The sequence below is a fragment of the Capra hircus genome, chromosome 5, assembly GCF_001704415.2.
Source record: "Capra hircus breed San Clemente chromosome 5, ASM170441v1, whole genome shotgun sequence".
NCBI lineage: Eukaryota > Metazoa > Chordata > Mammalia > Artiodactyla > Bovidae > Capra > Capra hircus.
In genome coordinates this window covers 31,849,821-31,877,074 of record NC_030812.1, presented here as the reverse complement: position 1 = coordinate 31,877,074, position 27,254 = coordinate 31,849,821, and the positions used below count along the sequence as shown (strand labels likewise).

Here is a 27,254-nt window from a genome sequence, read left to right as displayed (position 1 = left end):
CAGTGGGGAGGCACTCACTCTCAGGCCAGGAGCACCAGGCAGTCCTTTCTCACCAGCTTTGCCAGGCTCACCCTGGAAGAAAGAGGGCAGGGCCATGAGGTGGAGGGCTTTGGTGGGAGTAGGGGTATGGCCGGCTGGGAAGACTGGGGCGTGGGGCCACTGCCTGATGGACAACAAAGGCTAAAGTCGAGGATCAGCGCCTCTCTTATGCTCAGAGGTGTGGGCTGATAGCGCTGACCCAGGGATCAGTGTCATGGCTGAGATGTTCTGAGGGCTCTAAAGAGCCCTGGGATTCCCCTGATCACAGGCACTCCTTGGGGCGTGGAGGTCCAAGCCACCCAGAACACCATGGACCTCACTCATCACAGCCCTTGGGTTAACTCTGGGAACCAGCCCTTTCCCCAGGGGCAGGGAGGTAGCGGAACCATGTGGAAGGAAATGGAAGGGCAGGTGATTACTTACATTTGCACCTTTGGGGCCAGGGAAACCCATGACACCAGGCTGCCCACGAGCTCCCTGAGGGCCTGGGGGTCCAGGGCGACCATCTTCACCAGGGGCTCCCTGAAAGAGAGGACACCATTCTCAGCACATGGACACGAGACCACCTTTGTCCCTCTACTGAGTGCAAGCTCAGGGCAGGTCACCGGCCAAACAGCATGTAGGATTGACTAAGGTCGCAACCGGCAGCCCGCATGACACACGGGACTCATCAGTGACAAGGCACTGCTTAGCTTAGAAGTTTTGTTCCTGAAAGTGCACACCAGGCTTTGTCTTCCCCAAAGGAAGGCCCAAATGCACAAGGGGTGGCCTTTTTAGAACTTGCAGCCACTGCATAGGCCACACCTGGCCACAGGACCCACCATCCCATCCATTCCCCTCCCCAGTTCTCAAAATTCACAGGCTGCCCCCACCCAGCTCCTGTCTCTTTTCCCACCTGCCTCCCCAAGAGTGCCCCCCAACCTCTCCCAATGACCCCAGAGGATGGACTTACGGAAGGACCAACTTTGCCTTGAGGACCAGCATCACCAGGGCGACCAGTGAGACCCTTTGTTTAGGAGAGAGAAGGGGCTGGGTGTCAGCACAGGGTTGGAGGGACCAGGTCGGGTAGGGCTTGAGGAGTCTTCTCAGAGTTGGAAGCTGAAAACAGAAGCATCCCTGCTACCTACCCGGGCTCCAGGAAGGCCAGGCTCTCCGGGACGGCCAGGGTCACCGTTGGCTCCTTTGGGACCAGCAAGGCCACTGGGTCCTCGCTCTCCAGGGGCTCCCTACACAAGAGGAGGCAGAGGGTCAGCAGAAAGCCATTTGACCAGTGATGTGTGGACCCCAGTCCCTGTTCCCCCACTTACCTTGGGACCTGCCAGACCATCCTGACCTGGGAAACCACGGTTGCCAGGAGCGCCCTAGGAAGAAGTGGAGGGGAGAGGCAATGAGTTAGAGAGGCCCTTGACCCAACTGTGGCTGCAGAGAGCCTAGTCAGGATCCAGGTGTCAATCCCTCCAACCCTCCTACTGCAGTCTCTGCAGAGCAGAAGCTATGTGCATGCATGCCTACTAAGTCACTTCAGTCATGTCTGACTCTGCGACCCTATGGACTGTAGCCTGCCAGGCCTCTCTGTTCGTGGCGATTCTCCAGGCAAGAATACTGGAGTGGGTTGCCATGCCCTCTTCCAGGGGATCTTCCTGACCCAGGGATCGAACCCGTGTCTCTTACGTCTCCTGCATTGGCAGGTGGGTTCTTTACCACTCGCGCCACCTGGGAAGCTCCAGGTGCAAGATTCTGAGAGATTAACTTCTTGGACCTGCCCCCACCTCTTGGAAAGGAACTCCCACTGCTTCATGTCACCCAGGGGTGAGGGACACTAAGGAGTGTGGAGGTGGGTGGAGAAAAGAATATGAGGTCCACAGACCTGGCAAAGACCCAGAGCCACTCAACTTGTATCTCCAGGGCACACCCCAACAAGCATGGGGAAGAACTCCTGGCCCACTTACTCTTTCTCCAGGGGGACCGGCGGGCCCAGCACCACCAGGCTCTCCACGGGCACCTCTTTTCCCTTCTTCACCAGCAGGACCAGGGGCTCCTTGGGGACCAGCAGGGCCCTGAGAACCAGCATAGCAGAGAAACAGGGTGAGTCTTTGCCTGGCCCTGGGGTAAGCACAGGTCTGGCATGAGGAGGAGGTGGCTATGACTGCTGTTTCAGGGCTGGGGGGCCTGGGGAAGTGAGGTCACAAAGGGTCAGCTGGGTGAGGAGAAGTGGCCCAGTGGGCAGTCAAGCTGGTCAAGCCGAAGATGGCAGGTGAGACTGCATCAGCTTCTCTGTCACATTCATCTCTGGGTATGCCCTCAGAGGGCCCAGGATAGGGGACACGCCTGCTGCGGAGGTGGGCAGTGGGCCAGGGGTGGCAGCCAGGTACTCACCGGTTCTCCCTTGGGGCCTTGTTCGCCTTTGAAGCCAGCAATACCAGGCTCACCCTTAACAAAGGAGAAAAGCAGATTCTCACACTCGGTTCTCCCCACGGCCCTAAAAATCCTCCACCACCCCCACCCTTAAAGGCAGCCCGCTAGAGGACACTGTGGGCACAGGAAGTAGGGTGGTGGGTTTGACTTCGGGGCTGTGGGTGGTCACTGGATCTTACCGTTTGACCTTTCGGGCCCAGAGGACCAGTTGCACCTTGAGGGCCGGGTGGACCACGGGGTCCAGGGAAGCCGGGAGCACCAGCAATGCCAGGGGCACCCTGTCAGCATGAGCAGAGAGAAGGGCATTAGGAGAGGGGTGCGAGGAGGGACTGACCCCACCTGGAGGAGCTGAGTCCGAGGGCAGCACTCACAGCAGATCCCTTGGCTCCAGGGATTCCGTCAGTTCCAGGGTTGCCCTGAAAAAGGAGACAGTGTCATTATAAGATAAGCAGTGAAGAATACATTCCCACCCCACATCATGCTCCCCGGCCCCTGGTCCATTCCAGGCGTGGCCCTGCCGGACACTTCAAGGGAGGATGGGTGATGGAGGGAGACGTGTCTCTAGAGACTGGTGGCTGGGTGGCAGGCATTGAGCCAGAAGGAAGGTGTGATGATTGAGGCACCAGTTGCCTCAGCAGACAGTCAAGTGTGCCAAGGCCTCAGACCCCAGACCCTTCAGGCAAAATACACTCACAGCGGCGCCAGCTGGCCCAGGGGACCCAGGAGTACCAGGTTCACCACGAGGACCCTGGGCGCCTTCGGGACCTCGAGCACCGGTGGGGCCAGCTTCACCCTGGAAAGAGGCAGGGAAGGATGCAGTGAGGACAGGTCAGGGGGACACAGACCCCGTGGACAAGCTGCACACACACACGAAAAAGGGTTCCTATGAAGGCTGCCTGGCTGAGCCCGCTGACCTGATGACTTTCTACCTGCCCCGCTCTACTCTCCATCCCCCCTCCTTGGTGGCCACCAGGAGCAGGCACACAGGTTCATGTTACAGGCTGGGCTTTGTGCTGGTTCCCTCAGCACTCATCAGAAAAGCCTGAGCTGGGCAGCCTGCCAGTCCAGCACTGTGGGATGATGGACAATGGCTGAGATGGGCAGGCACCTTTACCTCCCCTTTCCCACCTATTTTCTCTTTTATTGAGGCTCTTGAACATCTCAGCTCGGGGTGCCATTGGGCATGTATCTGGCTAATGTGAACCAGGCTCTGAGTCAAGCCTATTTGAAGAAAGCCAGCAAGCCAGGACAAAAAGCAAGCTGGGGGACCAGCGCCCCGACACCACTTTTCCCAAAATGGGCTCTGCTTTTACTTTCATTTTTTCCTGAAAGTTACAGCTGGCTGTGAGCTGGGCTCTCTGGATGGCGGAGTCCCTGGGGAGGATTGCTGACCTGGAGGGAGGGCACGGCCTCCTCAGGTTTCTTCTCAGAACATTCTTGCTTTACTTTTGTAATTATTATTTTCTAAAGGTCAGGCCCCCTCACCTTCCGCTGTCCCTCTTCACAATGGGTCTCCTTCACCCAGCTCCTGGGGCCTCAGACACTGTCTGGTTGCCATGGAAACCCCCACAAGGGGAAAAGCAACCTGATGCCAGTGACCACATGGAGGCTCCTTATTCATCTCCTGGCGGCACCAGGAGAGAATTCCCAGGGACGCACGCGTGTTGGAATCCCTCCTGGGCCACAGGGGCCTTTCCCTGAACTGGCTGGCCTCCCACTGGCCTCTATTAATCCTTGGAAGAACTCTATTAACACGGTTTGGGAGAGACAAGCCCTGCCCCCCAAGATGAAGCAGGGGTGAGAGGGAAGGATGGAACCATCTCTGCGCCCACTTCCCTCCAACTCTCTTCCGGATCTAAGTCAGCTGAGCTTTGCCTTTTTTCTTCAGTTTCCTTTGGTCCCCTCCCAGGTCTCAGGGGTCCCCCCATCTTTTTCTGCCTTGTCCCACTCTGAAGCTGTAACTGTATCTCCAGCTTTTTATCATTCCATCTTGCTTTCCCTTCTAGCTAGTGACTCTGCAAAACGCCTGGCTCTTTCCTTGCTTCCACGGATAGCAGTAGTGGGGCGAGGGGGGGGGACACTCCAAAGGGAAGGCGGATCATCCGGGGGGCAGTCAGCAAGGGTTATGGGGAAAGGGGGGGTTCCTGACTTGACAAGCAGAACACGCACCTTGGCACCAGGAGCACCGGGGAAGCCAGGACCGCCAGCAGGACCCACGGGACCCTGGAGGAAGCAAGCAGATGCAGAGGTGAAGGCCCAGTCTGGGCAGACCATCTCCAGCCTCCAAAGCAAGCCACCCCTCACCTCCCATGCCTTCCCACCTTTGTACTGATATTGCTCTATATCCACTGTGGCTGAAAGTCCCTGGATGAAAACTGTCCCTGCTGCCAGTGTCCCCAAGCCTGGCTTGGGGAAACTGTGGTTCTGACGCAGTATATAGTTTCTGAATATATACATGGTGAGAAGCAAGTCATCCTTTCACCTCCCTCTCTACCCCTCCCCAGAAAAACTACCAAAAGTGTAGCTGAGAAAAATGAACCATTGCTTCAAAGCTTGTCACCAACCTACTCCCTTAGTAATGAAAAATTGTTCCTCTTTTTCCAGGAGAATCCAGAATGTGGCCCGGATATTGAGTAAACACTGCCACTTCACTGGGCGGCTGACTGGGACTCAGGCAAACCTGCCGGGGCTGAAGTGAACTTACCGGAGGCCCTGCAGGGCCTGGTTGACCGTCATTGCCTCGAGCACCCTGTGAGCGAGAAGGAAGCAGCCGTTACGGGAGACACCCACATCTCCAGTCCCTCTCACGGTGCCCCAGGGCTGAGCAGGAGGCCGGCAGGTGTGCACTGCGGGAGGAAGCAGCCCCAGGACCCTCCATGGTGCCTTTGAGAACTGGGCCTGCAGTGGGCTTGCTCTCAGCCTCAAAGAACTTGGGTAATTTTCCAGCTACTCCATCATTTTTTAAACTTCCTTTTAGACCCCGAGTATGCCCAAATTCAAGGCCATGTTATCATTTAAAGACACAGTGAAAATGAAACAGCCAAGCATTGATTCTGACTCAGTTCTTCCTGCCTGTTGCAGCAGAAAGCTCTTTTAGGACTTGGTTAATCTCCTTGGTCAACTCTTGGATCTGTGTCCCCATCCCCAACCCACAGAACAACCTGCTTCTATGGAAGACAGAGAAGCTGCAGGGCACCTGCTACCAGCCCAGGAAGAAGCTTGGTGATGGGGATAGGGCACCGGGCACAGTCTGAGGGCCAAATTTGTCCTGAGACTTCTTTCACAGACAGCAAGGCTGCTGGCTCTTCCTCTACAGGCCATGCGCTTTGAGGGGGAGCACCTCCAGGGTCTCTTTCTCGAGGCCCCTCCGGGTCCCGGGAATCATTAGGCCGGGTGGAGCTGGGCCGAACACCTGGTCCTTGGAGGACCTCAGCTGAGCCCCGCCTGCCTGCCTCTGCCTCTCCTGGGAAGCTGAAGAAGGATGCTTTAGGGGGAGCTCCTGTTTTAAATAAGACTCAAGTCTTTCTCCTGGCTGTGGTCCATTTCTCATGACTGAGACTCTCCTGGTTGGCATTAACCAGGGAAGCAGGAGAAGACTTAACAGAAGAAAATGTCACAGGGAACATAAACCCTCAGCATTGGCCAGAGCCCCTTCTGGGCTGGCTGCTTCGCAAAGTACCCTCCCTCCAGGGGTCAGCCAGAGGAGAGGCCTGGGCTGCTTGTGAGCAAGGGGAGTGTGGTGCTGCCCAAGAGGCCAAAGTTGGATGGGTATCCAGGGCTGCCCCCTGCAGGAAAGCTGGGGAGTGGGTACCATCTGGCCCAAGGTGGGGGGCACATGACCACAGCCCAGCCCAGCCCCTGGCCAGGCCTGGACACCAGGCCTGCACTGAACTATGTGAGCTTGTCAATCTTCCATGCCAAATCCTATGCACACCCTGCCAGTCTAACTATGGTAGGGACAGGAGTCAGCAAGGAGAAGCAAGAAGCAGGGCCGACTGGAGGAGGAAGGAGAACAGCGGTGGAGGTCATCTGTGCCCCTCATGGAGTGTGGCCCCCATGACTCCAAGCCTGGCCAAAAAGGCACAAGCCAGGTCTGGACAATCTGTAGCAATCACAGTGCTTCTTGGCAGGCCCGGGGCTCTCTAATCCCCTCACACAAAGTGACCTAAGGACAAGCCACTTCAACAGTTTTGGCTGACAAATGGGGGTTGAGACTGCATGCTATCTCACTGATCTGCTTCTGAGGGAAATTTCTGCCAAAACAGATACATTATCTGGACTGCGGCACAACTGAGGGAAGCTGATTTACTTTGGCTGGTCCTGCAAGGACCCATGAGGAGGGGCCTCAGAGCCTGGGTGGCTGGGGTGTGAAATCAACAGAGAGCATAATCTTTCTTAAACACAGCTTTCATCGCATCACTCGCCTGACCAGGCGCCCACAAGGGCTCTCTATTGCTAAGGGATCAGAGCTAAACACCTGCACCCTCCACTGCTACAAATCCCCATGCTCTTAACTCTCCCATTAATGCGAGGCCACCGGAGTCTGAGGCTGCAGAGCACGGCTTGTCTTAGGCTAATTAACCATTCAGTGCCTCAGTTTCTTCTCCTCTGAAGGGGGGAGGACAACAGAATCCGCCTGGTAGGATCCGAGGGAAGGCTGGATAAGACAGAGCATCTGGGTATTAAACAGAGGACGTGCCCGTGAAGCAGTGGCCACTGGTATATCACAGTGTCACCAACAGTGCAGTAATGTAAAGTATGTGAGTTGACCCTAGACTATACACTCTTCTAGGGCAGCATCTAAGTGAGCAGAAAGAACTAAAAGGAACACAGTACTATAGCCAACTAAAGTCTGTCCATATATTCAAACAGGATTGACTGGGGAATGGGTGAGACTGTCGACGGATTACCTGAATAATCGAGACTGGTTAAAGAGACTCCTATCCTCGCCTGCCAGCTCTCCCATGGCCTCCCTCCACCCCCCCAGTCCTCTGATTGTGCAGACCCAGTCTGGGAATTTGTGACGGGCACACTCAGAGTGAATCCTCACGGGAGGATGATACTGTCTACACCTCGTGGGGTTGCTTTGAGGGTCAGGCAAAATAACCCTGAACACAAGTGCGTTGTGAACTCCAAAAGAGCTGGGCAAATGGTAGCTCTGGGTCTTGTCAATTACTCACTGCAGCGCCGGCAGGGCCAGTCCGTCCTCTCTCACCAGGCAAGCCGCGGGGACCCTGGAGCACACACCAAGAGGCACAAGCATGAGTTGGTTCAAGGACCGCTCGGCCCCATCACTTAACCTGCAGGCCCTTCATGGACACTGGAAAGGAGGGAGCCGGTAGCACCCAGGAGGCAAAGGTGTGGATGCCCCTGGTCCGCCTTCCTGATCCTATCACACCAAAGGGTTCTCGGCCATGGCAGAACACACAGGTGCTCCCATTGTTACCTATTAGGAGCCCTGTTATAGGCACATCTTGCTCCTTGCAATAGACAAACTCCCCCAAATGTTGAAAACTTAAACAGAATTTGTAAAAACTGAAGCACACCTTAAGGGTGTTAACAGGGTTATTTCAAAGAAATGCTGGTGAGCCCTTGCACAAACCATCCACTTGACACACTTTACGTTTTGCTCATAATCGAATCAATCTACAAAACTGAATATCTACTTTGCCCAAAGGGATCAGTGGCATTTACAGTGGCGCCATCTGCTGGGCTTTAGAAGGTGTCTCAAGAGTGTCTGGAGGCCCTCCAGGGGGTGGTGCTCATACTCACCATTGGGCCTGGAGAACCGTTCTCACCTGGGGAACCACTCTCACCCTGGAAAAAAGATGCAGGGGGTCAGTGAGCAGGGCCCCCTCTGCCAGCCCACAAGACAGTTCCCATGGAGGAAGCCGAAAGCTCTGGTCATCTCAGCTAGCACCGACACCTCCAAGCTTTAGTTCCATGAGGGACAATTCCCGGAGCTCTCCAGACCTGCTGTTCATTCATTAGGTTGTAGTGCTGGTGTTCCTAACCCAAGCTGTTCAGACGTCCTAACTCCACTGAGCTCAGCAGCATCTCCTCATCGTCCGTCCCCCATGCCTATGTGCTTCTTGGTCCTTACCTTCACACCCGGAGCACCAGCTTCTCCCTTAGCACCATCTAGACCTGGGTAACCCTACGGGACAAGAGAAGACTTTCAGTCACGCTTCTGGGGAAGCCGAAGAGGACGATTCATGTCTCCCCCAAGACTTTTTTCTCCCTTGGTCAGTCTTTTTCCTTCCAGCACTCTCCCCCCATTATACTTACTCTGTGACCTTTGACACCAGGAAGGCCTGGGGTTCCTGGGAAGCCGCGAGCACCCTGCAATCCAAAGCAGAGATGTTCAGAGCACTGTGCAGAACCAGGTAAAGGCTGCCTTGGGCTGATGGGAGAGGCCTTGAAGCCAGGTCCCTGGGTGGCCAGGAAGCAGGGGAAACCCGGCACCAGGAACATCTTTCGGTCACTCCCAGAATCCCCCTCTCTGCCTCACCCCAGCTTAGGCAAAGTGGGTATAAACATCTGCCAGCACCCCCGGATGCCCCGAGACTGTGCTAGGATCAGGGACATGGTCATCAGTATGAAAGCGTGACACGCGGGGACGGCTGGAACTTTAGGAGCGAGCTATCGGAGCTGGATGAGCTGGGTGGGAGGCCACTGCGTTTGTTGCAAGGATGGAGACGCTGCGAACAAGACTAGAAACCGGGAAAGGTGGGCTTTACCTGAGGGCCAGGAGGGCCTCTCTCGCCAGATTTTCCAGGCTTTCCGGCTTCGCCCTGAAGGGAGAGAGATGTGCCTCGGCTTCCTCAGAAGACACGCTCGCATCACTCGCGCGCACTGCCATGCCATCACCCCTCCCCCCTGCCGAGCCTTTGCCCACCTGCTTCCTCAGCTCCCCCACCCCTGCAGGCCCCAGACTTCCCTGAATGCCTTCCCTGCCTGTGTCCTGGGCAAGCTCCTCCACCCCTCACAGCCTCCGGCCTTCCCTGGTGGGCTCACTGTCTCCTCTCATAGGCACTGCTCACCAGCCTGTGTTCCCTAACCTCGGAGACGTTCACTGCCTAATAGGATTCTCACGAGCAGCTTCAGCGCCGGTTCTCCTCTCTCCCCTTCGTTTACATCCCTTGCAGACATCCTGACTCAGCCTGAGCTTTCCCCAACTCATTTACAATTAAGATAATCTTGGGCTGTTGAGTGTTTCTCTTTTGTTTTTCCTTCTCTGCATCTTTCCCTTTGTGTTTTGCCCCTCCCTTCTCTCACTTCTCAATTTCCCTTCCTGGAGCTAATGATGTTTTAATTATTTCCCTTCCCAGTGGGTCCAAAGCTGTCCCCAAAGGCACTTGCAAGCTAAGTTGCCAGCGGAAATGTAGACGGTGCAGTGTCTGAGTCTCTGCCGCACGAGCCCCGCCCCCGGGCCCAGTCGAGGGTGCATCCGCCCATCACCACCCAGCACCCCCTCTCTCCAGGCCCTTTCCAGTGAGGCAGACACTTGATTGACTCAGGTGTACTCACATCATCACCAGGTTTCCCAGGGGGGCCAGGAGGACCACGGGGGCCCATGGGACCCTACAAACAAAATAAGTGAGCTTAAGAGATGGTTGGAGGGGGGAAGACGCCTAATCAGTGGGAGAAACCTGGGGATTATAGCTTTTGGAAGCTAATGCATCTAAAAGGAAAAAAAGATGGAGGAACCCAGTTTGTACTGAGAGAGAGAAGAGGCGCAGAGCAGATCACAGCGGGAGGCAGTGGACAGCACAGGCCAGAAGGGGTGACCCAGAAAAAGGACTGACATGACAGAATCCTGGGTGGTTCCTGCCACATCTGGCTCCCTGTCAGTTCCCCCAGAGCTAAGACGGGACATCTGAGCTTCCTTTGAGCCCTCCACTGGAGAAAGCACTGGGCAGAGCCCGGAAGGCGACAGGACTACGGTGTGAATGGCGCATCACCAGAAGATCCCCCAGGAGGGCAGGGCCAGCGCCAGCACTCACAGAGACACCGGGTTCCCCAGGTTCACCAGGGTTGCCTTGAAATCCTTGAGGTCCCTAAAAAGTAAAGCGAGGACACCAGGTTGGCCCCCTAGAACAGACATCAGAGAGCTTGAAAGCATCTGTGTCTCCGCTTTCCAAAAGGAAAAACCCAATACTTACGGGAGCACCAGCAGGGCCTGGGGGTCCCCGAGGTCCCATGGGGCCCTGCATTGGAACAGAAAATGAGGAGCTTTACTGGAAAGGCTTCACCCTTGGCCTCCACGGTGCCGCCGCCTCCCAGCCAACAGCCCAGACAAAGGACAAGGAGTTACTCTGTGAGCAGGGGCCTGCAGGGGCTGCTCCCTCTCATTTTCCTCTCCCCTCGCAACATTCTATTTTTATTTATAGGTACCATTTGGACAGAGAAGCTGGCCTTGCGTTCCTCTGGACAGCAGCCATGTTTACTAAAGTCTGAGTTTCATTTAGCATGTGCCAAGTGGGAGCTGCAGGGCTGAGATTTCCTGCTGGAAGTCTTGTGGATGCTGGAGAACAGTGGCTGCTGTCTGCATTCTTCAGTTCTCATTCCAAGAGCAATAGCAACTGGCCTTCTGACAGATCAGCCTATATGCCTCTCTCCATCCTCATTCTTCTTAGTCACTCCAGCGCATCATTAAAACTGGCATCCATCGCCATTAAAAACCAAATGCTCTGGGCTAGCTAAATGGGAGGTTATGTAACTGATGGGGAAGGGTCGCTCCAAGTAATTATCTGTAAAGTGAGGTTGTCAGAGTCCCTGGCTCTGCTGAGGGCCACCTCCTGCCAGTTTGGCTGCGAAGAACTGGTGCCTTTTCTTACCATTGGTCCCTGCATTACTCCCATCTGGGCGCCACCAGCCTTCTCATCAAATCCACCAGCCATCTGGGCAGCAAAGTTCTGCACATAAATCCAACAACATTAAAAGCTTGAGAGGCTATATGCTTTTCCTACATGGCTAGGTAAGCTATATACGGATAGAAAAAAAACTTTAATTGCGGGAGACTAACCTAGCATTGATCAGAAACACTAATGATTCCTGAAAAAAAGTTTTGGAAATGGCTTATTAGATGACAGTGGCACAACCATTTCCCTGGAAGATGAAGTGTTACTTGGAAGAGTATCCATTACTTGCATTTCATTTTGTAAGTTTTCTTTAATTCTAAAATATTAAATATATTATTCCACATAAACTGAAAACTATAACTAAAATATAACTTTTAAAGGTTTTTTTTTTCTTTTCTAAGACCTTAATGCCCAGCAAAACACTAAAATCAACAGTCTTAAAATATTTTACCAGAGAATATAGTAGGCATCTATGCGCCATTCAAGTTGAAAAAGTTAAATCATAGCAAACATCAAAATGGCAAACCTGCAAAAACTGGGCAATAATGTAATTTGTTGATTGGTCTGATTCCAAAACCAACTTTAGCCACACACCTTTCCTCAGTGGGGCTCTTTCATGAGAATAAATAGTTGCTTGGAATGTACTTGGCAAAGATGAAGCTTCAACGTCTTCCAAGGACAGCGGTCACTCTTCTTCCAGGGAACCGCAAGTGCCCAGTCATCCTCTCCTCCAACCCCTACACCCACTCCCAAGGACCAGCCACACAGTAGAGATGCCAGGAAGCCAGGTAACTGAAGACTTTCTTTACAGAAACCCAGTGAGTGAACAAAGTCAGTCCTTAGCGCCACAGTCTCACGCCCACTATGTGATTCCACTAAATTACAGGCCTGGGGGAGAAGTCCATGTTCAAGACAGGCTGTGGACACACTTCTGGTAGCCCTGGGAGCCAGCCAGGTGAGTGTGACTAGCAATTTAGAAGCCACATTTCTGGAGAGACAGCCTGAAGGAAGGGGACATAAGGATACTTACTCCACCAAGGCCAGGGGGGCCGGGGGGGCCGGGAGGACCAGGGGGGCCAGGGTTTCCAGGGGTCCCAGGCTCTCCATCTCTGCCACGAGGTCCAGGAGCACCCTTGGCAGAAAGAGAAAGAAGCCCCGATGTGAAGCAGTGTTTATACAAGACCCATCTGTCTACGGGCTGCCCTTGAGGCATTTGGGGGGGTCCTTAGAGAACGTGGGGAGTCCACAAGGGTCAGACAGCATTGTTTCTCTACTCACTTTTTCACCTTTGTCACCACGATCACCTCTGGGTCCTTGTTCACCTGCAGGTCCCTGAAAATGAAGAAAATATTGAGACGACAGCAAGAGCGGGAGAGCCTGCTGATCAATAACTCAAGGAAAGCATGGAAAACGGGGTTTCTCTCTTTTTTACCTGAGGTCCAGGAGGTCCCTTGGGTCCTACGATCTGTGAGAGAGACACCGACAAAATGGCAAGTTAGAAGAGACCTCAAGGAAATGACCCAGTTAGAAAAGTTGACGCAACATGGGAGTAGAAAGTGTACTTACATCCTTGATGTCTCCAGGTTCTCCTTTCTGTCCCTGAAACATGAAACACTGTCAGGATTGAGTCAAGCTCACCAAGCCTCCAGTGCAAAACAGTAGCCCCTGCATCAAGGTGCCCACTGTAACAGATCTCTTGTTGATGCCTAAAAACCGCACGCTGAATGAGCACAGCATTGCTTTCAATGAAGAAAATTTAAAGAGGAAAAAAAAAAAAGCAAACAACAACAATCCTCACCTTTGGTCCTGGTTGCCCTGCAAATGGAAGAAACAGAGAAGGAGAATATAAGAGTCATGAAATGGATAAGTACAACTTCTTGTCATTCAAACTTTCATGAAGGCATCATAGAAAGGGACACAACCAGGGAAGGGGGTAGCTTCCTGTTACTCCACTGAAGCCCTCTGTTGGGGTGTTAGGTTCCACTGGGGTCTGGAGTTGCTGAGGTCCCAAGAGGAACAGAGATGACCCAGAATTTGTTATTGAAAGGCAATCAGCATGCAGGGGCCAAAAAGAATACAAAGAACTCAAGGTTTATCAGCCACCAGGAGAGAAAGCACCCAAAACTGAGAAACGGAGAAGCTCAGTTTCTTCTCTTCCTCAGAAGGGTAAGAAAACCCTCCCGTAGCCCAAGCACCCCGCAACACATCCCCCACCCCAGAAGAAGAGTTAGGTATTTAGAAAGGTCTTACATTCAAGCTGGGTCTCCATGAAGCAAGCACAAAAAAACAGCAGAGCACAGAAGTTACAGAGGGCATTGGAGCCAGTGCCCCCCGAATCAATAACCCTTTCCCCATTTGTAGCAGCGAAATAGTAAAGGTGATCAACGCTTCACTCACATAGGCCCCCTGAAAAATGATCTGGGGAAGTGGGCTATCAAAGCGGCTTCCCCAAGCAGCTTTCCACGGTGGGTGAAGTGTTAAGGAAAGGCAACTGCTCGCTTCCTTTTCAACTGTCTCCTCTGCTTGATCAGGAAGAAAATGGTGAGGGCTACCCAAAAGGCCTAGATGTCTGTCCCCATCCTCCTTCAGGGGGATAGGGCATGGGCTCCAGAGCTGGGGAGGGGTCACCTGCACACCTACACATTCACCAGCCCCGGCTCCAGGGTGTAGGCACCTGGGGCTCTGTCCGGGGCCCAGCTCTGCTCTTCACCACTAGAACTTCCAGACCCCAGCTCTTCCTTCTGCTAGGAACTTGCTTCTTAATTGGCAGTCAATACCAACAGAGGCAAAACCAAAAGGAAACTGCCACCAATGCTCCATATTTTTCAAAAGGGGGCCTGCCCTTTCTGTCACCCAGTTGGCCAGCAGAGCTTGCTTCACATTGAGCATGTTTGGAGGCCAAGGTGTGGGCAACAGAGGAGAAATGAATCTGTGTTTTGGCCAAAAGGAGCACTGGATCTCCATTGTGGCTCAAGGACTTTGCAGAGGTGCTTACAGTGAGGACGCTTGTGTGGAGTCCCCTCTGTCCTCCAGGTCTTAGGAGCATATTTTCTGGAGGTGTCAGGTGAGGAAGGACCCCTCTGGTGTGTCAGGCTCACTCAGTGTCATCCTGCAAGCGAGAAGTCGCCTTTCCCTTCAGCCTCAGCTGCTGGGGTGCCATGGATAACCAGTCCCTCTGCTTCACAGAGATGACTGGCATCCATGGCAGGGCATTTGCTGCCCCTGCAAGTAATTTATTTATGTGGAACAGGAAATAAATAAATTACGACCACTGGCAGTGGGGAGGTCAGCTGAGCAGATGGGGCAGCACTCTCCGAAGGGGGTCTCGGGGCTGAGGCAGTCTTTCATGTCTTCACAGATTATGTCGTCGCAGAGGACAGTCCCAGTGTCACAGACACAGATCCGGCAGGGCTCGGGCTTCCACACATCCTTATCATTATACCTCTGCCCGTCCTGCACACAGCTGCCAGCCTTCTCTGCACCAAGGGTGGGGCGGGGGAAGCGGAGAGCCAAGGGAAGGAGGGGATGAGGAGCCAGAAGAGAAAAAGAGAGAGGTTGCAGGTCAACTTGACATCATTTGAATGCTGAAGCGTGTGGACTCCGGCCACCCAACATAGAGAACTTGTTATTTTTTCTAAGACATCATTCATTCTGCCATGTAGTCAACAAATATTATTGTCCACTTTGCACTCTGCTCTCTATTCACCAATGAAAATCCTGACCCAGCAGGGAAGGTTGGGGGGGGTGGCACTGAGGATGAAATACTCTCTTCGTGCATCTCACATTGGGGAGACATGATGATGTGGGGGTCATGGGCAAGTTAGAGTAGGAGCAGGAGGAGGATGAACCTCTGAACTGGGGGACTCAGGACTGTAAAGACAGAGGGGAGGGGAAAATGCAGTGCCGCCCACACCCCACCCCACCCCCAACACAGGGACAGAGGCCTTCTTTCTTCTGCCTGCCTCTAGGAATTATGGGATCTGCTGAATACAACTGACAGCTAAAATTCAGAAGGCGTGGAGAAAATTCTACCCACAGAAATTAGACTCTATCAGCAGCCAGGCTCCAGAAGTAGATATATGGGGGTGGAGGTGTGTGAAAGGATGAGCTATTAGAGGTAGGATCTTGTCCCATTCTTTAAATAATATTAGTCTTAGGACCAATTTAGGGAAGGGGTTTGGACCAGTCAAACAATACACCTGGATAGAACCCACGAGGGCTGATAAAATGCCCCGGAGGCACGCAGGGCCAAAGATCCCTCTACGGGTGCTGACCTCCAGCTGGACCCCCCTCTGGAGAGAGCCTGCTTCCATCTGAAGACAACGGCTCAACGTGACGGAGGGGATATGCAAGGAGGTTTTGAATGCCTGGTCCCGGCCAAGAGTAGCCAGTCCAGGCCCGGCCCCCTCCAAGAATGCAGACAAAGAAGGGCACAGAGTAGTCCCCCTCCATAAGCGCCCTGCCGTCTGGAATTCACCCTGCAAACGAAGCCTGTGCTGACAAGAGCGCTCCGAAGAGCGCCAAGCGTGGCAGAGCCCGCACCACGTGCTAGGGAGCGCCCAGCGCTGTTTTTCTCATCAGAATCGTCAAAGCACTGGCAGCAATGGATGAATAATAGGAACGGGCCACAAACCAGGTGGGCGGAGAGAGAAACGGGCCTGCCCCTGCTCTTTAAGGAGACTCTGAAAGATAAACCTTTTTTTTTTTTCCACTAGAAAAAAAAAAATCCACTCAGCATTTAGGCAAGATAATCACGCGGTGGGGGGGGGGTGGCGGGGGGTGGGGGGGAGGAATCCTAGCTTAAGTATCAAAATCGCTGGGCCACACCCACTGCTAAAATGGGTGGAGCTGCAGAAAGCGAGGGGTGGGGTCCAGACTAAAGAAGAACCCACTCTCAGCCAGGAGGGCCGTAGGGGGAAAAGAGCAAAATGCTGGACGAGGGGTTCACCCAGAAGGCAGATCAGATTTCCCTCGGAAGGGCGGTCCCGGGATGCGCGGGCGCTGGGGCGGGGCCGCAGCGCTGGGTGTGAGAGCCCTACGGTGACTCTTTGTGACTGCAGCTCTGAACGCAGTTCGCCCACGGACACTGGGAGGGTGGAAAGTGCGATTAAATGACTGCCCCAGAAAGAAGCCAGCTCCGTAACCGGATCCCTTAGGTGTGGACGGAGGAGCCCAGCACCTCCATAATTGCTGTTCGAAACGGCTGCCGATAGCATCCCGGCGCGCCTGATCGTGTTCCCCTCATTACCGCAGGGCCGTATAAGCGACTCTTTGTAGTAGGCCAATTAAAAAGTTACCTCTTTTGGGGAACTGTTTTGCTTCGCGGCTGCTCGGCGCAGGGCTGGAGCCTGAGAGGTGGCGGTGGGCGGGCACGGGGGGGGGCATTGTGGGAGAGGGGGTCGGGGAGTCCGGGGGAACCCACCGGACCTTGCCTCTCATGAATGGGGCTTTTCTCGAGCGCACACAGAGTCCGATTCACAGGTCTCCGCAAGGAATCAGTTTAAATAAATACGGGCAGCGTTTCAGCCCCATCTGGAAGCCATCGCTGCCAATCTCCTAACGCAAACAAGCCTCACAAAGACGGATTGAGGTCTCTCCCCCGAGCCGAGGGGCACTTTTCAGAGACGAGGGCTGTGAAATGCAGATGTGGGTCAAAAACGCAGCAGCCAATAAGCTTCTCAAACTTGTGGAAAGATGGGGAGGAGGGGCGTGCCCGAGCCCTAGGTTACTGACATTCCTGACGTCCACGCAGACTGCATCCTTCCCCACGTCACGTCTTTGGGTCTTCTGACCCAGGGGAGTGGGTTACCCGGCCAGGGTGCGCTAGGGCGCAAAGCCAGCGGCTCCAATGCTCTGCCCCTGGGGAGGGGGGGTGGGGGGAGGAGCGACTGGGAGATCTGGGCCCAAAGAGCTGTGGAATTCATTCCCTCCTAGGAAAGTTGCGGCGCTGAGAACGCTCTGCCACTTAAGTGAGCGCCTCTAATACCAGATGCAGAGTTTGGGGATTTTGAGAGTCACCTAGCTAATTCCATTGCGCACTATGGCAGAGATCAGTCAAGAAGACAGCTTTGTGGGTGTGTAAGTGCAAATTTAGGACAAATATATAGTCAATCCGAGCTGGGGCCGCTAAGCGACACCGTATTCCAAGTGCCGTGAGCGCGCCTCCAGCTTAGTGCACCTCCCGATCCCCTGACCAAAATCTTCGGCCTGAGGCTCCTTGCTGCTGCGCTGCGGGCTCCAGTTCTGCCCCTGTCGATCACCCTAACGAACGGAAAGTCCTTCTGGGCCCGAAGCCTTCTAAACTGTCTCCAGAGATAGCCAGGTGGCAGGAGAGCCTGCAGAGAATCGTCGGCAGACGGACTTTTGATTTCCATACCTTCCCCCCAAATTTCCCCTGCGATTGATTTACAATCTGTAACATACAAAGACAGGGCTGGAATCCCAGCCGTCGGAAACGTGCCCAAACACGTGGAAAAAAAAATTCTCTACTTAATACACTTTCCAGGCTTCATTTGTCCTAAATATAATCCCAGACAGTGGGACTTTACCAAAGGAGATGATGGAAAGGTGCGGTTCGAATTGTCTTTGGACCAGAGTGTAAAACTGCCATCTCTAACTATATACGGTTGAAATTGTTATAGCAATCGACCAACCGTGTCCCACTCCTCTGCTACACACACACACACACACACACACACACACACACACACACACACTCGCTCACTCACTCCTGGCAGAGCCTCGGCTAGTTCCAGAAACTTTTATAAAAGTAACTCATTGTAGTACCTGGCTTGGGCGGGGGGGGCGGGTGCGGGAGAGGGCGGATGGGGGGAAGACGGCGGGGAGGGGGCGCTATTTTACCCGGACGTTTCAAAAGCAAGGTCTGGTTGGAATGTTATCGCCTTTCAGATGGCCTCTCCTGCGGGAAGTTTCTGTATCTTTCAGAGGCAAGGGGAAAGCCGAGATGCCAAGCGGGCTGCACCTTGCTCCTGGGCCAGCCATGAAGGGCAGAAAACCCACGAGGGGCGCTGAGATCTCAAGGTGTCTCTCCGAAGCCCTTCATCGCGGCCTCGGGTTTCAGCCTACTGGTTTCAGAGCGTCTCCTTTGTCTAACTAACTTCCCTTTGAACCCCAGACACCGACCCCTGGACACGACTAGGAATTCAACCCTTTGGCGCTTGCTCACTTCTTCGCTCGTGCTTTTTCTCGCCTACTTTTCCTAAGATCTATGGGCCACAACCTGTTTTGCCGAACTCTGAGTGCTTGGCAAGCAGTGTGCGTTTGCGCTTAATTATCAAAGCTGGTCAAAGAGAGCGCGCTGGAATCTAAGCGCAAACTTCCGACCCGACGCTTTGCTTCTTTAATATTCCTGCGCAACGGGAGGACCAGCAAACGCCTCCAACCACCACCCGCAGGGAGGACGCTAGGACAGAGCCCCTGACTTGCAGAATTCCATTCAATGAGCTTCTGCGCATCCTGCACCCGTCTCCGCGCTCCTTGACCCCGGAGCCGCTCTAACCCAGACCCGCGGGCTCCAGAGTGCGAGAGGGCCAGGGAAGAGGATGCTGAGGGTCGACACAGAAGGGTGGCAGGCGGGAGCTGTGGACGACTTACGGACATCCTGGCCGTGACACCGAAGGACAGCGGCGACGAGCAGCGTCAGCAGCACCAGCGTCTGGGGAGCCCCGAGGCGGATCATAGCTCACCGCGGGGCCTGGCGGAGCCGGGCCCGGGCGGAGCGCGGCGAGGCGGCAGGAGCACGGCGTGGGTCCGGGTCTCTACCGCGCCCTCATGCAGGAGGCCCTCGGAGCAGGAGGAGGAGGCAGGAGACCCGGCAGCCCAGCGGCGCTCTGCGTCTTCTCTCCGCCGCGGCGCCCGTTATATGCGCCCGGCCCCGCTCGAGGCTGGCGAGCTCTCCCAAACCGCGGGCCGCCCCCGGCCCCCCGCGGGGCTGTAACCTGAGACCCCGCCCCGTACCCCGCCTGGGCCCAGCCAGAGCCCGCACCTGCCCGGACCGGAGCCCCCCTCTCCGCTAGCCTTGCTTCCCGCCCCCCATCCTAAGTGTGCAGAGTGGCCTGATCGGGCGGGGCGCAGAGACGGCCCCTGTCTACCTCCCACCTACCCACCCCGGGCTGCGGCGCTGCCCTCTCCGACCACAGGCGGGAAGGGGGGCCTCCGGCCCCTCCCCTCGGAGTTCTGCCCGGATTGGAGGGGTGGGGGTGTTTGCAGAGGCGCAGGCCGCGAGCCCTAGACCGTGGACGGAAAAGACTCGGGAGGGAGGAGGGGAAGCGGTAGAAAGAAGCAGAGGGGAGGGAGAGAGGGGCATCGCATTGGGTCCCTGGGTTGCGGGCGAGGGGAAGGGCTCAAGGGGAGCCCACGAAGTATCAGGAGTCCTAAATCTTGGAGACTGGCAAGCAGGGCCAAACTTGGTGGGGGGGGCGGGGAGGCGGGGGAAGGGTCGTCCCGATCTATTTTCCAGCCCCTTCTTGGAGCACCTGGCCCCTGGATTCCCACCTGGAGGTTCCGAACGACAGCGCCCCCCGCCTCCGCCCCAACTCCTCCCGCATCCAACTATGCGATGAATGAGCTTCCTCTGGAAGCTCAGCAGACGTTGACCCGAGCCGAGCGCCGGGAACTGGGCCGGTGTTACAGCACAGACCGAGACCTGTGTGAAGGTGTGGGGGACGGGCGCAGACCCTGGGGAGAGGACGCGAGGAGACACAGAAGATGGGTGGCGGGTGGGGTGGGGCGAGACTACGCCGTGCGCGCTGCCGAGGTCAGGGGCTGTCTAGCTCCAGGCTCAGCCTGGGTTTCTGCTTTCCCTGGCCGGGGTCCGGTAGTCCCTGGGGGGAGTGGGCGCTGCCGGCGGGGGTTGAGCAGCTCTGGCCAGGGACGGTCGGCCACTGCTGCAGCCCTGGCCCGGGAGGAAGCACGCCGCTCCAGCTGGACTGAGTTCTGTGAGCTGGGGGAGAAGCCAGAATTTCCCAGTTGGCCCCCCGGCCCTCACTTCCCACCTCATCTCACCTTGGCCTAAATGCTACCTTCTCCCCTGGGCTCAGCTGTGCTGTCTTTTGGCTCCAGGTGTCTCCATTAATACCGGGGAGGAAAAGTTCCCTAACAGACCTCCTTCCTCTTGAGTAAACGATTTTCTATCCCCGAGGATTGTAAAGTCCCCCAAGGAACTTTAGGCAGAAATGCAAACTTTCACAAAACTCAGAGTTTGGAGCTTGACTTAACCAGTACTCCCCTCCCCAGCGATGGGGTTTCTGCAGCCCTTTCCTCCTTGAAGCTGAAGCCACTTAGAAGCTGCTTTTCTCACCCAGGCCTCAGTCTTCACAGGAGGCTCTGGGCTTCTCCTCCCTCTCTCTCCACCCTCTCATGCTCTGATGCTTCTCAGAATAAAGCCCTGAATTCCAAGTGTGCAGAATTTAACTTCCATGCAAGTGTGCTGGCTGGAAAGTGAAGGGGCTTACATTGTTTAAAGAAATACATCCATACTTTGTCTGGATGGAGGTGGGTGAAGGTTTAAAGCACTGGTTTCAACTTCTCTACCTGCTGTAAGCCCTCCTTGGCTATTTTCCTGTCTTCCTGTTCAAGTCCTAGTGTTAAGCTCTTAGCCTTTCCCCAGCCCCAGCCTCTGGCCAGAGAAAGCCAGTCTTACCCCCTGATATGTCCCATGCCCTCCTTGGAGCCACGGCTTCTATCTTCTCCATCTGGAAGGTAGAAAGACCAAATTTCGCACATTTCTCAAGACCCCCTATGTTTAAGCCCCTCTGAGAGTCTTTTCTGATAACTCTAGAATGCAATGGCTCCCTGCCTTTCTGAATCCATCTGGCAGGTATAGCCTGTATCCACATCCTATATTCTAAGCTACATGCGTTTTATGTAGTTTTCATTCCCTCCCCCCAACTCTATATTCATTGGTCTTATATTAACGATGAGTCTAGACGCTCCTTGGGGACAAGAAGAGTGCCTAGCACAATTTTAGCACATAGGAGTATTTAAGTAAACCCCTCTGGATGGATGCATTTAGATGTAAAATCTGATTTATTTTCTGATATGAGCAATCCATAGACAGCTACAAAGCAAGTATATATACAACTGATTTTTTTTTTAAAAATCTGCCATAAAAATTCAACAACAACAACAACAACAAAAGTTTGGGTGAAGACACTCAAATAGATGAAAAAATTGAAGCCTTTTTCGAAGTGATCTAGTTAGTGGGCAACAAAGTGATACGTACTTCTGTTGGTTAGTTGCTTTTGATTTCATACTCTAACTGTGTGTGTGATTCATCTTTGCAGTAAACTGTATCTACATATAAGAGCTCTAGGGTCTGTCTAGTAATAATGGTTCATTTGTGAATACAAAATTTAGTTCTCTGCTCCTCATGAGAAAAAAAGAGAAGGTTTTTTCATCAGAGATGAGAACTGACAAAAGCAAAATAAATTCTCAGAACCAAAATAGACTATGGAAATTATTTAAATTCTAAAGTCAACTAAACACCAATACCAATATTCTACCCACCCATGAATCCAACTACAATTTAAAAACCTCTAATCTGTGACTCAGACTGGGACTGAACCTTTATGTGGGGAGAAAAAAAAAATCATTGATTTGGAGGTCACTTACCTAGTAATCTCAATATCCAGAACATAGCCAAGAAACTGAAAAGGAGGAGAAATAAACCTGTGAGCTGGGGGAGAAGCAGCAGGCAGAATTCTGGGCAGCCAAAATTTGTTATGTGCGAAAGCTTATGCATTTTATGTGTAGTAGAGTCCCTCCTATTCTGTCCGTGTTTATTCATAGTTTAGTTATTGTGTTAACAGATGGTCATCTGACCTCACCAATTAGATGCAGAAACAATGAGGGCAGATAGGAGAGCAGTTGATGAAACATAGTAAGATAGCAAGAAGGGACAATAAGACAGGAGATAGAAAAATAACCAATAAAATAGATAATTAATGAGAACCTACTGTATAGCACAGGGACTTCCGCTCATACTCTGGTGACCTAAATGGGAAGAAAATCAAGGAGAGGATATATATATATATATATATATATAGCTGATATATATATAGCTGATTCACTTTGCTGTACAGCAGAAACTAACACCTCACTGTAAAGCAACTATACTCCAATAAAATTTTTTTAAAAATAAAGTGCAGTTTTGCCCATGCCAAGAAAAAAAGAAAAGGAACCAATTAAAAAAAAAAAAACCTGATAGGGTAGGGGTAAACAGCCCATGTCCTGGCTTACAGCCTCTGCTGCTGTCCCTGTGATTCATAATAATAAACTTAAATGTCCAACAAAATGTTAACTCAAGTTTATTATGGTCTCTTCGGGGAGAAAGGGAAATCTGTATTCCATTTTAGAAAAGTCTCCATTAAACATAATGAAAATAAATGTTTGTTCGTTTAATGTGAAAAATCTTATATCCTGGCAGTGTTAGATAGATGAGAAGCACTGAAATGTCTATAACTAGAAGTGGAATCAAAGAGCTGCTGTTTCCCCCACTTAGTGGAAGAAGGGCATGGATGGCTAAGAATGAAGGTCCCACGTGGCAATCATTGTCCACTTACATCTTTGAGTAGGGCAGGCCTAATATTAGAACAGTTAGAAATTAAACAGACACCATCAGTGTATCTACCCCAAATTACATCCATTTAGTGAGGCAGGTGGATTCAACCCATCATTTTGTGTTGTGTAGACAAAATAACCATTTCACTGTTTTTCTTTCTTTTATGGCAATATTAAATTTAGACCTATAGTGGACATAGCCTTCCTTATTGGGAAAGATATTTATAGGTAAACTGTAAAGAAAAGACCTCTTTCTCTCTCTCTACACAAATCCCATTTAAAAATAGTGATAGAGTGTGGAAGGATTCACATTCCAAAGAGGTAAGCCCGCCCCAAATATGGCAGGTGGTGAACGCACACACTTCACTCAGACAGCCACGGTGGAGGGAGAGCGGGGCCAGCCTGCTTCTGTTGGTTGACTCAGTTCAGACATCCTTTCAAGATGTGTTTATGTTTTCCTTTGGCATTTTTGGGGTAGAGTAACAGGATCAGGACTGTCCAGGATAGGGTTGCTAGATTTATGGTGTGCATTCCATTGCATGAGCATAAATGTGTTACTATGTAGTCCCAGTGCAAACAGTGTTAAGAATCCAACCGTCTCTTCTGTCCTGTCCCAGCACCATCCAAATTCAGTTTAAGTGCTCATAATGAACACTCATTTCTGTATGAAATTATACAGAGAGAATTAAGATACTGTATTTTCATCTTCAAGGGAAATAAGAAAAAAGACTGTGAAAAATCCTGCAAACATGGTATCCTCCTCTTAAAAACTAAACAAACAAAACCAGAAAGAACAGATATTCTGGAAGTCATAGAGCAAGCTGGTGAGAGGAGTGTTGAAATGCGGAGGTATAGTGAGCGGACAGGGTGGCACCTATAAGAAGCCGAAGAAGAGCAGATGAACCAGAAGACATGGCTGGGGGCCCAGACCAGTGTGGAGTCAGCCGTGGGGGCCAGTGGGAGTAAGAGGTAGTGCTAGGGATGAGAAAGAGGCCAGGCGCAGAGGACTCCGGGAGTGCCGCTAGCTGTCACTGGGTCTGGCTCAGACCTGCCTTTCTTACTTCTCATTCTTTCCTCTTCTACTTATCTCCTACTAGATAGACCTTTGAGGCAAAAGAGGAAGACATCTGGCTTTCTAATGCTTTCTTTTTTTTTTTTTTTTCTTTTCACCCTGCTTATTTAATTTATTTTTCTTTTTTTTTTCTTTTTATTTTACTTTACAATACTGTATTGGTTTTGCCATACATCAACATGAATCTGCCACAGGTGTACATGTGTTCCCAATCCTGAATCCCCCTCCCACCTTTCTCCCCATATCATCTCTCTGGGCCATCCCAGTGCACCAGCCCCAAGCATCCTGTATCCTGCATCGAACCTAGACTGGCGATTCATTTCTTATATGATATTATACATGTTTCAATGCCATTCTCCCAAATCATCCCACCCTCTTCCTCTCCCACAGAGTCCAAAAGACTGTTCTATACATCTGTGTCTCTTCTAATGCTTTCTAAAGTCTTATTTTTTGAAAAAGTAGTTGCACTTTTATACGCACATGACCTTCCTATTTCACTTTAAAAAAAAAAAAAGCATAACCCGTTCATGCAATATCTCACATTCTCTTGAAGCATATGGCTTTCTGGCTTTGAGAACATGTGTGTTCTCATTAACTCTTGCTAGTTATGGGGTGAAGGGAGAAACATCAGGGCCTCGATGCAGAGATGCTGGACCACTCCCAGCAGGGGTTGTATGTGAAGCAGCCGTGGTTGTCCAGCCACAACTGTCTCCAAGGACCAGGAGGCATTTACCCTGGGCGCTTGTCTGGCAATGGCATGGCACTGTGGCTCCAGGGGACACACTCTGAGGGACCAACAACCTGCCAGATGTGTGAAAGTGAGTAGCTTCTATCTTCTGTCTCCATCCCTTGAACTCTTGCACTAATATAGCCCATCCCATGCAGTTGTACCCTTATTCATTCATCCTTCTATCCCTCAACCACGGAGAAAAATCCTGTGTGAATTTATTCACATGTCTCCTTGAGAACAGGAGCTACCATTTTTACATTTACAGTTCCCCCCATGAAGTCTTCCCTTCCCTTTTCCTGCTGATGGCTCAGCAGGAAAAGAATCCACCCGCAGTGCAGGAGACACAGGAGATGCAGGTTCGATCCTTGGGTTGGGAAGATTCCCTGGAGGAGGAAATGGCAAACCACTCTAGTATTCTTGGATGAAAAATCTCATGGACAGAGGAGCCTGGTGGGCTACAGTCCAATGGATTGCAAAGAGCTGGACACGACTGAATGACTCAGCACAGCCCCCACAAAGTCTATTTAGTATAGTGTGGTCACATAGTAAGTGTTCTAAACTCTCACTATGGTAAGACTGGTCCACAGAATCCTCTCAATCAGATTTGGCATTTTACTGGATCTCCAGATAACTCATGCGCCCATTAGGGGTAGAGAAGTGCCAGCCTAAATACTGGGTTGAAAATGATGATTTGTGGCCCTAGAGTGGGTCTGCAGTTCCAGATGGCCGCGATCATGCACGTACTGCATCGTCATGGCAAGGAGGGGGCCTGAGTGAAAAGGCGCCAGAAAGAAGTGAGTTGAGGGAGAGGGCTTGACAGAGGTGGGAGAGGAGATGACAGGTGCAGGGCTTTGGAAAGACTGCTGCTGGGGCCATGAGTGTGGTAACTCTCAAAGGCTGTCTTTTTCTGCCGTAGGTGAGGGGCCACTTTCCCTGTTCCATTTCTCTGATAGGTGGTGGAGCTGGAGCCAGGACGAGATGAACACTTTCTAGAGCTTGAGTCCTGAGCTCCATGGAGAGTGCAGGCGCTGAGCCGAAGCGGAAGCCGGTGTCTTACCTCTTTCCCACCTCTTAGGGACTCGTGACCCATGAGCTCTCCCTGGATGGGATTTATCATGGAAAGGAGCCTCTGGGCCTAGCAGGGTACATACCCCTCAGAGAAAACCAGGCTCCTGGAAACCAAGTTTATTCTACCCCAGTGGGTGGGGTGGACCAGCCCTCCAGGAAGTCCTTGAAAAGCTCAAGGGAACGCGTGGTAAGCTTCTAGTGGATTCCTCTGCCAAAAACAACCTCAGGAGGGAGCAGAAGGACATGTGTGAGCCCTTCCCCACCCACAAACTCAGTGAGGGCACCTCATGTGCCCTGCTGAGGGAGGCACCTGTCCAGGGCCAGACAGGGCACCACCCTGCTCCGCATACCCGCCCCACGCTCCCGCCTGCAGGCCAGCCCCTCTGCTGACACCCCCCACCACCCCTGACACCCTCCCCCAGGCTCCTGGGCTCAAAGCTGGGGACTCTTCTTTGACTGTCTCCCCTTACTCTCTCCCCCTTCCTGCCCCTGCCCCTGCCCTCTCCTGTGCCTCGGCCGGCGTTCCTCCCACTGCACTGTGTTGAGCACCAACACAGAACGATCTATTTGATGGGGATCCTGTCCTGGGGGGAGACAGTCACACAAGGAGCCAAACTGCCAGTAAATAGGCTGCAATATGACGTATATCCGGTACGAGGCAGCTCAGTGCAAAGCCATTTGTGGACGCTCTCTGCTCTGGCATTTAGCTGAGAATAGCTCTTTGTGCAGTTTTGGGTCGTAGAAGCAGCTTGGTTACACCTGTGCCTCAGTGAGACTACTCAGAGTCTCCAGAGATCTGCCACCCACCCCACCTCCATCCCTAAACAGAAGTTTCTTCCTCTGGCAGCTCAGCTGAGATGCCAGCGAGGCCCCCACAATGGCTTTGCTCCTTGTCCTGCGGGGACCCTGCCTGGGAATCCTCAGCCGGTTGTTCAAGGACTCCATTCTTATGGGAACAAGAGAAATGAGTCCCACTTGCACCCCTGTTCCTTCCTCTGCCAGCCCGTCAGAATGCCTGTCTAGTTTTGGCCTAAAGTTCTTAGAAACGTGCATACCCTTCCAGTGGTTCTTGAACTTGCCCAGGCGGGACTGGGCGACTCCACTGCCCAGTTCTATTCCCTTAGACGAGTTACTCGGCTTCTCTGAACTTCATCCAGAAAGCAGGGATAACGGCAATTTGCTTCTGGGCTCATCGTGAGCATAAAAGAAATACAGATGTGGAGCTTCCCCAATGCGCTCCACAGAGGAGGCTCAGAGTCACGTTTCTTATCTTCATCCCTGCTTTCCGTGGTCTCCAACCTTTTTATTTCCCCCTGCCCCACCTGCCTACCACACCATAAAGAAACAATCTCGTGTCTCTGTTTTTAATTTAATTGAGTCCTATTAACACGTTTGTCTTACCCATTATGTTTCCTAGTGTTTGGATGACAACAGTTAGGATCTGGGTTGACTGATGAAGATCCTGGGATGGGAGGTGTAGAACTGA

At 52.6% G+C, this 27,254-nt stretch overlaps 1 protein-coding gene across 1 annotated transcript in view; it reads right to left on the bottom strand.

Moving 5' to 3' along the window:
- The window catches only part of COL2A1 (collagen type II alpha 1 chain), a 30,251-nt gene extending 10,976 nt beyond the window's left edge, over window positions 1–19,275 (bottom strand). The window contains exons 1-28 of the mRNA XM_018047868.1: window positions 18,933–19,275; window positions 14,588–14,794; window positions 13,117–13,133; window positions 12,885–12,917; window positions 12,751–12,783; window positions 12,597–12,650; window positions 12,349–12,450; window positions 11,295–11,372; window positions 10,620–10,664; window positions 10,461–10,514; window positions 9,985–10,038; window positions 9,195–9,248; window positions 8,743–8,796; window positions 8,558–8,611; window positions 8,227–8,271; window positions 7,635–7,688; window positions 5,159–5,203; window positions 4,624–4,677; window positions 3,149–3,247; window positions 2,826–2,870; window positions 2,634–2,732; window positions 2,416–2,469; window positions 1,989–2,096; window positions 1,347–1,400; window positions 1,167–1,265; window positions 992–1,045; window positions 463–561; window positions 19–72 (exon numbers count right to left, since the gene is read on the bottom strand). Coding sequence (XP_017903357.1) covers window positions 19–72; window positions 463–561; window positions 992–1,045; window positions 1,167–1,265; window positions 1,347–1,400; window positions 1,989–2,096; window positions 2,416–2,469; window positions 2,634–2,732; window positions 2,826–2,870; window positions 3,149–3,247; window positions 4,624–4,677; window positions 5,159–5,203; window positions 7,635–7,688; window positions 8,227–8,271; window positions 8,558–8,611; window positions 8,743–8,796; window positions 9,195–9,248; window positions 9,985–10,038; window positions 10,461–10,514; window positions 10,620–10,664; window positions 11,295–11,372; window positions 12,349–12,450; window positions 12,597–12,650; window positions 12,751–12,783; window positions 12,885–12,917; window positions 13,117–13,133; window positions 14,588–14,794; window positions 18,933–19,017 — 1,887 coding nt within the window. The 5' untranslated portion in view covers window positions 19,018–19,275. The remainder of the gene's footprint in view (window positions 1–18; window positions 73–462; window positions 562–991; window positions 1,046–1,166; window positions 1,266–1,346; window positions 1,401–1,988; window positions 2,097–2,415; window positions 2,470–2,633; window positions 2,733–2,825; window positions 2,871–3,148; window positions 3,248–4,623; window positions 4,678–5,158; window positions 5,204–7,634; window positions 7,689–8,226; window positions 8,272–8,557; window positions 8,612–8,742; window positions 8,797–9,194; window positions 9,249–9,984; window positions 10,039–10,460; window positions 10,515–10,619; window positions 10,665–11,294; window positions 11,373–12,348; window positions 12,451–12,596; window positions 12,651–12,750; window positions 12,784–12,884; window positions 12,918–13,116; window positions 13,134–14,587; window positions 14,795–18,932) is intronic.